The sequence below is a fragment of the Convolutriloba macropyga genome, chromosome 3 (genome assembly GCF_964194025.1).
Source record: "Convolutriloba macropyga chromosome 3, txConMacr16.3, whole genome shotgun sequence".
Taxonomy (NCBI): Eukaryota; Metazoa; Xenacoelomorpha; order Acoela; family Convolutidae; genus Convolutriloba; species Convolutriloba macropyga.
This window is the reverse complement of record NC_134470.1, coordinates 70,994,688-71,006,363: the sequence shown is the minus strand read 5'-3', so window position 1 is coordinate 71,006,363 and position 11,676 is coordinate 70,994,688. Positions and strand designations below refer to the sequence as shown.

Here is an 11,676-nt window from a genome sequence, read left to right as displayed (position 1 = left end):
TGTGCGAATAATTATCAATTAGGTTTATTTACTTTGTTTTTATCCTGTTAAAACGTTGTTGACAACTATCCTGGACAACAGTAGAAAATTGACAGAATGTACTCGAGCAAAATTTATGCTTTCTGCTGAAAGATTCCAGGCAAATATCTAGAGAGGCGGAACGCGCGAAAAATAATTAACTGTTACAAATGGGTCCCTTCACTGAAATATTTTGGGTGAAATATTTAAAAACATTAACGGTTTCTATCAAACTCAAAAGCATAATTCAACAGTTATATAACAAAGATTGAAAGCGACTATTTTGAGCAATTTTTGGGATCAGAAAGTAATTTGAAAACAAAACTTATAGGGAAAAAGAACGATGTCTTATCTGTCATTAAATTTTCATAAAAAACAAGTTTCTCAATCAGATTAAACTTTCAGCAAAGACGTTGAATGAGGGAGAATTGAGACATGCTGTGCACAATATTTTTATAGAACGCCTTCGTTATTGTCGCAAGTTACTTTCGCTTGCTCTAACGTGACTGTTCATGTTTGAATGCATTTTCTGTTCCACAAAAATTGGTTCCCGCACGAGGAAATCGTGGCGCACTTTTATAGCTCGCTAAAGATTAAATTAAATAGTTTAATAACTAAATTAATTAACTTAGTTAACTAAATTATTCTAAGCTACTTAATTATTAACAGAAAGTAATATCGTTTCAACAAAAAGGGCAACTGGGTATATACTGAACAGCTACAATTACCAGACTAATTATCAGACCATGCGTGCATGTTATCAATGTTAAGGGATAGTTGGTATACATGCCTCTTGGAATTAGAACTATAAAATGGGTTGTAACCTGACACTGAAAATGTCATGGTAACCAAACTTGAGAAGTTACTTTCTTTGTTCAGTATAGCTACCAGGTGTTAAATAACTTCGAAAGTTTATGTCAAAGTAATCAAAATTAAGCAGATACGTTGCAGTACGTTGTTGTTTTTTAAGTAATCAAAGAGTGGGGTAATTCGGAAGATTATCTTTAGAACCCGATTTGCCAATCACCTTCCTGTCTAGCAGTCGCGCCTTCCCTGTATTTTTGCTACCACCCTGGACATTAAACATTGTCTTGGCCCTATGGAAGAATCCCGACTCTCTCTGTTCTTCATAAACCGATTCATCGAGAACTTTAAGTTGGAAATTGTTCAACTTTGAGTCGATTTTTCGCTCATATCCCCCGTTCATATTCAGCCATATATCCATGATTTGCGCCTGGTACGCATCTTGGAAATCTTCTCGGGCAACTCTCCGAGCAGACACTGACCTCGTTTTTGTGTTGTAATCTGTAAATGAAAAAAAATGTGATTTTAATTTAATTACTCACAAGAACATTCACAGCAACTTATTTTATTTTGTACTTATTGTATGTCTACCGAAAACTAAGCCTCATGGATCACTTTGAAATTGCGGAACCATTTGACTCGTTTGTTTCCTTAAAAAATATAAATACAGTTTCAGCAGCATTTGTTAGCTGATGCGCATTGAAATATTTAATGAATAGAAATAAAGTGCTTTATGCCGGTCTGCAACTCATTGAGAGCTGCTTCGCTGCCTTGGCTTGATCGACGCAATCATCAGCAAACTGTTTCTTAAGAGAAGAAGAAGATGCATATTAACAATACACTGCAAAAACAACCATATTTACATATGGATGGGGCAAACAACGAGTCACTGTGAACTTCTTTTTAGTTTGCCCAGGCAATAGATCAAGAATTCAAGAAGCAAATTTTACACGGCGTATATAAAAAAGACGGAAAATTACTATTTAACAAAAGCAAATATTTCAGACTTAGCAAAAAATTGGTATAATGCTAAAATCATTGAATCAAGCTCAGCATCAATTTCAACGCCTTCACTTGGTTAGTATCAAAATGGTAAATGACGAAAGGGTTAACTTAATGATTGGTGTAAATTGCCTTCCTTAATCTTTTTTTAAAAAAATACTTCGAATCATAATTTAAAATGCGCAACATGACGCCCAGTATAACGACAACATCAGCATTCTTAAAACGCCCAGCAAACACTTCATCAGAATTCTTAAAACCTTGACATGCTTAGTATCCAAACGGTAAATGGGGAAAGGATAAACTCAATGATTGGTGTAATTTTCCTAATCTATTAAAATAATAATAAACAACTTTACTCAAAAATGGGCAGCTTAACACCCAGATGAAAGCCCTTGAAACCACGTTACTGTAGGAGAACTGGTGCTTAGCGCAAAAAAAAACAAAACATTTGGGGCCTCGGGTGAATTTGGGCCCGAAGGAAAAACCAATGTGCCGGGAAGACGGCTCTATGAGCTGCTTCTGACCCCAGCCAGTCACTAACTAATGCATGTCCCAAATATCAAGAGATCAATACTTTAATAACGAACTGGTGGGGTGCCTGTTGATCTCTGAGAAGAGCTCCTGTTAAGTCACGCTACAAACTAAATAACAATTTAGATAGTTCATTGTTACAGACAAGGTAGGAAATATTGAGGTGATTGCATAAGACGGAATTAAGCCTATTGTTTTTAACTTACTGTACCATTTACAGGCCCGTAATTTTATTGGGAAGCGCTTAATTTTGTTTTTAAATTCTGATTGAGATTTGAGATTTGATTATGACAATCTCGTGGTGACCTCTACATGGTGATAGGAAAATTTGTCATCACAAAAAGCTTCGCCGTGATGTCCATTTAGGACTTTTTCAAGGCAAATTTAAGTAATTCATAGAGATTTTTTTCATAAACTGAAAGAATTGACTGATTCACGAAACTATCTTCGCGTGTATCGCTTTTCCTTTTGAAGTTGAAGAACTTCAAGTTTTTTGCAGAGAGAAGTTAGGTAGCCGTGATCTACAACAGCAACATGCGTAAACAAAGACACCATACTGACCAATAGGATTGATGCACGTTTTTGTATTAATCAATTAATTGAGCCTAGGAAAAAAATTTCTTAGTTTTGACCTAAGACCGGACGGTTTGCTAAATTTTTCCCTCTGATTGTATATTGCAAATGAAAGATTTCTTCGAGTCAATGGTAACATTTAAGTTATACACGCCGGTTTATATTCAATGAAAGCACAGTTTAGAGAAAAATCTTTGCGCCGATTTCCTTATCATATTGTCAGCTTGTATAATCATTTGAATTGTTTTTTGATATCTTCACTACTGATTTATTGGAATTTAACAAGTCGTTAAAAAGTTTCCTTGATATCAGCGCACTTTAGTCCAATTGCGGTCAAGATTGTATCATCTCCAAAAAGTACAGCTTCTAAATGTCTAAAAACTAGCTCTTTTGCTTGAAAGAGGAACATAGATTGTTGAGATTTAGGCACCAGACATACAAATTCTCCATTAAGATTTTTACTCATCTCAGAACCAATAGTTACAAAGAATTTTAAAACGATTAGCATTATCCCGCAATGAAGGACTTTCGAAGTTATTCCTGCATGACTCAAGCATAAGTGTTTTTATTTACTTTCATTGTTTTCAGCAGTCAGCTCATTTAACAGGCCATAAATTTGTCGTTTATTCTTTTTAAAAGATGTGATTTTTTTCTTGGAGAACATGGCTTTCGTTAATCTAAGATTCTTTTCAAAGCGCAATCTCGCGTCTTTTAATTTCTTTTTAGCTCTAAGATGTTCCTTATCTTTTATCCAGTCTGCATGTGCCTTATTACTTCTCGCACGTAAGTTTTTTAAGTTGATTATGAAAACCATTAGGCAGGTTTTGGTATTTAATTGTTGATTGTTTCAGTGGCGCGTAATCATTTACAACCGACAAGAAAGCTTTATTGGAGACATCAAATGCTGTAGAAGCGTCTGGGGCTAGAACTATATCCATATATATCTTGGATAATTCCGTTTCTAAGTCGACTTGGAAACTTTCCCCCAATTTTTTTTTTAAAGAATCTTGTATCTCTTAAACTGAAAATGTCTGCACTTTTTTCTGCGTGATTTTTTTTTAATTTAAAACAATTGGGTAGTGGGCAGAAAGGACTTCTAGCACCAGTACATCCTATTTTGGGTGCTCGAAATTATGATGAAATAAGTGATAAAGAAAGGTGGCTCAGTGTCTCAAAACGATTGTTGGTGTTTCTGGAGCTAACTCGAATCGGCTTGCGGTTATTAAATTTTTGTAATCTCTCGTCGACTGATTATTTTCCACCGTCTTTAGGTTAATGTCACCACATATAACCTTTTGAGATGCAGCGTTGTAGTGTGTTTCAAGTTTCTTTTCGAGTCTACTTACAGGCTTTATTGTTAGCACTAGGTTTATTATAAATAACCATCAGATTAAATTCTCTGTTATGTATACTAACTCCAGCAAAAATGGACTCTGAACAATTTTTCACAAATTTTGACTATATTAAAAGAATTTCCTACATGAATCATGACATCTCCACCTTTATCCATTTTTCTGTTTTTAAGAGCTAGCTGGTTATCACCATTTATCGTGTAAATTTTTATTTTGTCATCATTTGACAACCAGGTTTCACTCAGACATAAGATATCAGGCTGGAAACCCAAACCGAAAACAAGTTTTTCTAGTTAGGCATAGAGTTTCCTAATGGATCTCACGTTCAAACTGCTTGTACATATCTACAAAATTTATAATCTGTTTATTTATTTTGTCATAATCAGAATCCAACATCGATCCGAAAGGGCTTATTCGTTTCGAGTTTGGTTATCCTCGTACCGTCTGGAAAAGACGTTGTTTTGAAACTCAGATCTACACACCCTTCGTGTTATCCGTTTATTTTTTGAACAATTCCATCAGCTTTCCATTCGTAAAAAACTACACCCTTTCTGGTCTAAGCTGCATATAATCGAATATCGCCTCGCATCAAATTGAAAAAAGCCAGTCGTTCTCTGCTGATGTCTTTGTAGATTTTGGCTCTCAGGTTGGATGGGATAACTTTCATCCTTTTCAGCATAGCGATTTTAGTTGATCTACGAGCAAATTTAACAATAATGGGCTTGAGATGACCTTTCGACGACAGTCTATACGCTATTGAAATATCGGTTTCCTCCAACTTGACTCCATTTCTGATGCAAAGTTGACCACAGCGGTGCTTGTCTCTTCGTACGCTTCCTTCCCTGAGGATTAATCTGGTAGCCCGAGTATCTTAATGTTGTCGCGTCGGTTATATGTTTGCCGGAACTCTGTCTCAGATATAGTTTTTATTTCTATTTTACGTCACTCAAAGTCGCGCTGTGATCTTCTGACACCGCTCCGAGGGACTTGAGTTTATCTTCGACATTAGCATGAATTGTTTAACTTATTCTTTTTTTCATTTTTTGGGCCATGTTTGGTATTAGGTCTTCTAATGCCTTCTGGATGCCAGTTTTTCGGGAATCAGGGACATACGGGAGCGTTGGTTGTTTTCTTTAACGAGAGGTGTCTGGCCTGTAAAAGTTATCTGGGGTAACTCAATTTTATTAGATTTGTCTGTAACGGTAAAACGCTCCCCTCTGAATTGCCAACTGTCTCATTATTTTTCTTACATTTTTAACTGCTTGAAGGTCTAATGGTAGGTAGATGCGCAGATAATGGCTAGAGTGCTACAGCCTATTAAGATAAAGAATAATCCAAAAATGTTTTGTAAAAGTATTATGAAGTAAACTAACGTATAATCTTCTTTGCAAACAAACTTCCAGATCGCTCCAAGTAAAGAAAAACTCGGAAGCTACCAGAGGACTGCTTACAAAAAAGGAAAATCAAAACACACGAACAAGCAATGATGATAATATACAACAACTGACCACTATATTAACCGATCATCTGCTTTTTCTGTTTGGTCCTGCTATTGTTGAGCCATTTTTCGTAACTTCGGTTTCTATTTGATACTCTTTGACTTTTTTTTTTGATCCTAGATCGCTGCTTTAGAGTTAGTTTCCTAAAGTTTCTCTCGTGTGCCGAAATGATATTTACAAAATTGATTTCATTACTAACCTCAGGAGGGACTTTGATAATTTCTTGGATAAACCACGGTGATTTCTGTTTACTTTTCGACAAAAAGATGTTTCCGAACTGAGATAATAAAGGCAATTCTACGTTCAGAGAGCTTATTAAATAATCAGGGCGTGTAAAAACGTCTAGCTTTAATGTTCTGTTGGAAAATTTTATATGTTGCTATCAGCTTATCAAAGCTTTGCGAGATGTTGTTTATGATTCAGTGCGGGGTGATTGAGTTACTCAAGGTATCTTGCCAAATAATCCGATCTGTTTTTCCAATTAGGCTTCCATGATTCAGAAGACGTTGCAGGTTTTTCAATTTAGACACAAAATTTTTTGTTGAAGCTCAATACAGGTCGCGCGAATTTGTCTCTTTCTAAAGATTTCCTCTGCAAATTTGGTTAAAAAATTAATGGCTTTTGCCTCGCTGGCTCATCCCTCTTAATTTGTTGACGTTCAGATAGATAATGAGTCAAATCGAATCTAGTTTTTAAGTTTATCACAACAATCAGGCTGTTTCTTAATTGTTGGGGTTGTTCTTGTAAATATTAAAAACAAGTGAAACCAGCACATGAATCCAAGAGCTGCCAACTTTTGAAGCAATTTTTTGTTATGCAGTGAATCAAATATTTTACAAAAAGTTAGAAATACTAAATGTATAATTTTAGCTCTGTCGATATCCTAGTTTATTGGCTCTCTCAGATAGAAAGAAACTTGAGCTAAAATTTTAATGACAAAATCACAATGCAATGAGATTCAAATTCTGGGATTTGTCGGTGCGTAACTTCTCTTATTCAATGCTCACGTTGAATCTCTTTTTTGCGCAGCTGAATAACAGCTGTCAATTTGAGTGTCACCGGCAAAACGTTCTGATTGATTCATTCGTTAATCAAAAAAAAATTGGAGGAAAACTTCAATTCACAAGCCCAACATTTATGAACCCAGAAGGCGTCTATAGCCTGCAAAAGTGTTTATATTCCATGAGGGCAGTAATATTATTTTAAAAAATGATAGATCAAAAAAATTTTGGAAAAAATTGACAATTATGTGGAATGTTTTTGCACAAAAGTGCCGAACTGTTTTGTATCTACAAAATTATATTAGACAAAATGAGTAACGTTTTTAGTTGGAACTTTCTGCTGCTTGTCAGGATTTGCAAAAGTTTTGTTGTAATGGAATTTTCATTTTTTTGATCCTGAAAATTCTGTTATGGAAATATCTTGTATATTTTATAAATTCTTTGCTGCGTTCGCCCCGCATTTACATTCAATTTATCTCACACGGTGTCTGGTTTTCATTTTAACTTTGGTCACTATTAAATATTACTCCTGTCTTTATTGCAGGAAATTTTGTTCGATAAAATTTAGATTTTTCGCATTCGTTTTTTACCTCGCAAAAATATAATAGAACAGCTTCTAATTTTTTGCTTTGAATATAGCACGACGTTACCTTGGTCTCAAAGGTACAACTTTCAATATAGCCTGGCCAATTTTTAGACAAAATTTGGGTTGTGACGTGAGCGGAGAAAATAAGTTTTTGATGTTAATTTGATCTTCAAATTTCCTTACTACCAGCGTATAAATTAACATATCATTTTTTCCCGATGAAATTACAACAGGTATACCATATATTTTAGATAAATGCTGTATTTTTTTTCAGGTGCGCTTAATTTTTCAAAAACTGGACCGCTGAAGGTATACAATGATAATGTATTATAGTTCCTTAAAAACTCAAACCGTTTAAAATCTCAGGAACAAATTATTTCACTTACGCTATTTTAAGTAATTTTGGAGCTCTTTTCGTTTGCAAAACAAAAAACAATAGCGATTAGACACGTACGTTATTCCTTGAAGATAACTCACACTATTGTAAATAAAGACGATCTAAGAATGGATGAAACGTTAACGAATTGGTTGTACTTTTTTACGCCTTGCTTTTACTGTGTCTTGGTCTTGCCTGTAAATATTAGAACTACTACTAAGACCCGCACTAGTATTAGTGAAAGAGCAGTAAAAGTGAAAACAAATCAAACCTCATTTTTATCGTCAGATACCCAAAAATTGGAATGTACATCTTCAACAATTGGTAGTTTTTTCAAAATTTTTCAATTGTTTTCTGTTTCTCCATTAAAAGGACAAAGGCCGGTCAAAATTAGCTTTTAAAAAGCATGTTATATAACACTCAAACTCGATTAAACTAAACCTTTTTTGCTGAGTCGTTATGGTCACTCTTGGAATGCGTCATTATTTAAGTAGAGCCGTATCTTGTGCAACTTTAAGTCAATTGAAATAAAGATTTCGTCTCCACGGGTTAAGATCCCAGACCCAAGCCACCTCTGATCAGGCTATCTCCAGATTTCAATCACTGCTCAGACCGTGCCAGATCAGAATTACCCCTGATCAGACTTTTATGCGACCATTTTATTTGTGCGACTTTCGTGCGCCCATAATCAGACCGAGCCAGGCCCAAAAGGCCTTATATCAGACTTTAGTGAAAATTTTTACGCGACTTTTACGCGACCAATTTTTTAGTGCTACTTTTGTGCGATCAAGACATTTGGTGCGACCTAAGTGTGAAGACGACTAGGGACGCAACTTTAGTGCTACTTTCGTGCGACACAAAATTAATCAAAGAAACAGTTTTTAAAGTTGCTGATCGTTTTCGGCCTGTATCTCCATTTAACCATTTTTTTCAACGAAAATTGGTGATAAACAGTTTTATTCTATGTCCACTCGCCATAAGAAACGATTTGTTTTCCGTTATCAATTGGCTTGGTGGCGCTCTTTCAGTGTTTCTGATGTTTCTAAGATCAAGAGTGAAGCTGTAACTTTTGTGAACTGTTAATCATTGGGTTGAAAACAACGACTTACCAAATGTCCCGCAAATAGTTCCGATGTTTATATTGACATTTTCCTGACGCATTTGCATGTAGCTTGCAAGTCGAACAACTTCAAGAAGTTGCTGCAACATGTCAATTCTGCACATTTTTTCATCCTCAGAATAACTGCTATTTAGCATTTCACGCTGTATCAGATGTTTGATGTAGTCTTCCTGAGTCAAGAACGAATTTCGCAACGCAATTTTATCAAGTCTCTTTATTATGGAAGTTGCTATGAATATATTGTGGAGCAGAAACTCTTTCTGGACGCGGTACCGTTCCAGAATTTCACAAAGCAGTTTCTTTTCGGCATACGGATCATCTTCTTCAATGCAGTAATCTTTCAATAAAGTTTCGACTGTTTGGCTGACTTGTGTCGTGATAGTTTTGTACAATTTATTTTCCTTCACGTGTTCGCTTTTGTCGCAATTTTCATCACAACTTCGGCATTTTCCGGACGAGTCGAAGGCTGAGCACCAGTAGTTCCACATAGTTTTACACCCAGAGTGACAGGTTTTTTCACACCTTTTACAGTTCATACAGTAGTACTGGACAGTCTGAAGAACCTTTCGATGTGTCATAAATGTCAGCTCTGTTTTCAAATGAAATGCTGCATCGTCCAGTGACAAAACCGCGTCAATGCACGATTCCATGTTTCTCAACAGACTCATTGCATCGTCAATTCGTCTTCTGAGGTCTTCCAAAAGAGCTTTGAGGTTGTCCCTCTCCTTCAGAACAGCTTTGGTCAAGTGCAAATCAGTCACCTCAATTGACACCAAGTTTTCAAAGTAAGAGACTAACATCTCTTGGTTTTGATTCCAGAGAATCTGGTTGAGTTGACCTCTGTCTCCGTAGAGACAGCAATTGTTCACGCGGTGGTAATCAACGAAAGGAATGTCATCAAATTTCACAGTTTCATATGCAGGTGGCGGATCTTGATCATCGGCAAATGTGAACTGCATCGACATGTTTTTGCTCAGGTCTTTGCCAAAAAGATGCAAAATTTGGTCAATGCAGTACTTTTGTTCGCCTGTAAGTTTTGTAACTGTTGCCGGCATTACAAAAACTACAGAAGCGATAGCATCGACAGTGCACGTATAGTCATCTTCAAAGAATTGCTGAATACTTTCCACGATTTCTCGATCTCTGTGCAAACCTCTAGGATCAGCGAATCCGGGTGTGTCAATTAGCAGAATGTTGCAATCAAACTTAAACCCAGGTTGCCATTTCAACTCATAGCCCGTCACCCATGACGTCATACTTAAAGCTTCGGTTGCAGCGCCCCCGCCGCGTTCCGATTTTTCTTCATCCTTTGTAACGAGTTGTAGACGGAAAGAGTCATTGTATTCGACGCCGTAGAGGTAGTTGACGAAGGCATTAACCATTGTAGTTTTCCCACTTCCGGTCATTCCCACTGTCATTATGACTTTGGTGTCCTTGAAACGTGAGTCGACCACATCTGTTCCGATTCGTAAAGTGCGAATTCTTGCGTTCTTCTCTTCGTAAACAGGAGTGCCCTTAACTTTGTAAATTTCCAACTTCTTAGGAGTCTTGCCGACCAAAGCACCCTCTCGTTTCATTTTCCTGGCTAGCAGTTTCGATTCAACCTGTTTCTGGTCTCTGGTTTTCTCTTGTAAATCCCATACTGCGTTCTCGGTTTGCGAAAGTGTTTTGAGTGCGTGGACATTCCAGTTTGCAAAGTCTATGGCGGCTTTCGGATCCATCGGAGCGTTATGGATGTAGTTTTCGGAATCGTCCACAATTTGTGAGGAATGAGTTAGGCCACTTGGTTCCAGCAGCTTCTGAGCTTTAGAGAAAACTTTCTGAATTTCGTTTAACTCGGATCTCAAACGTTTGCATTCGTGCTTGTCATCGCAAATTTCTTCATACAGTTCGAGTAAACTTATGAATTTACTGATAAGAGTTTTCAAGCGGTCGAAAGTGTCTAGGGGTTTTCTAATTAGTTCCCCGACGTACCTGAACTGAACCGTGTTCATTTCGATATAAGAAACGTGAAATTCAGCGATTCGAAAAACAGAATTTTTTGAACCAAAGTTTAATTTGATTTAATAATTGCGCTTTTGTACCGGCCAGGAAATTCTTAGTTACTGCGACAGCTGCTTCAAAAATGCTACTACCCTGATAAAACGTAGATTTAAATAAGTGTTTCAAATAGCTCAAAATTGACCTTAACTGATTTTATTGGCATATAATTGAGAGGTGTATAATGTCGAACAATTAAACAGTTGAATTCCTAAAATTACTATCTGTTTGATGCGTGATGCAAATTTTAATAGCAATTCAAAGAATAAACCCATCATAACTAAACTATTTACATTCAAAACAAAGCAAGATTACTTTGCTTTGGGTGAAATGCTTGAACAAGATGTCAGTCAAAGAAACAATTTTGACCAGGGATATGAACCTCAATGGCGTGAAAAGATTTATTAAAATTTTCTCATATCAAAGAGTACGACCCAAACGGCTTCAATTAGATTGTGAAAATCGACTTGACCCAGCAAAAATCTCTGGCCCAAAAATAAAGGAAATAATAGCAAGGGCCCAAAAATTCTGGGTATAACCAAATTTGAATACACCAGATTACAAATAAATAGAAGTTGATAAATTTAATTTTTACCAACTTCTTCAATTTCGTTTAATTTTACGAGGTAACGGATGTTACATCTGGCACTATATCTCTGTCTCTGACATAGAAAACAGAAAAAAGTGACATTGTTCAGACCAAAAGAACAGTGTCAACGCAAAAAACTAGTTTAAACAGCCAAAAATGTTCGTCCTTGTCGCAACTTTCAG

At 36.3% G+C, this 11,676-nt stretch overlaps 1 protein-coding gene across 1 annotated transcript; it reads right to left on the bottom strand.

Annotated features, from left to right (window-relative positions):
* Positions 1 to 840: 840 nt before the first annotated feature.
* LOC142337258 (uncharacterized) lies at positions 841 to 11,097 on the bottom strand. Its single transcript, XM_075386413.1, has 2 exons — positions 8,855 to 11,097; positions 841 to 1,323 (listed from the first exon to the last, which is right to left on the bottom strand). Exons 1-2 carry the CDS (start codon positions 10,857 to 10,859, stop codon positions 992 to 994), a joined length of 2,337 nt encoding a protein of 778 aa, XP_075242528.1. The 5' UTR covers positions 10,860 to 11,097; the 3' UTR covers positions 841 to 991.
* Between the last annotated feature and the right edge of the window lie 579 nt (positions 11,098 to 11,676).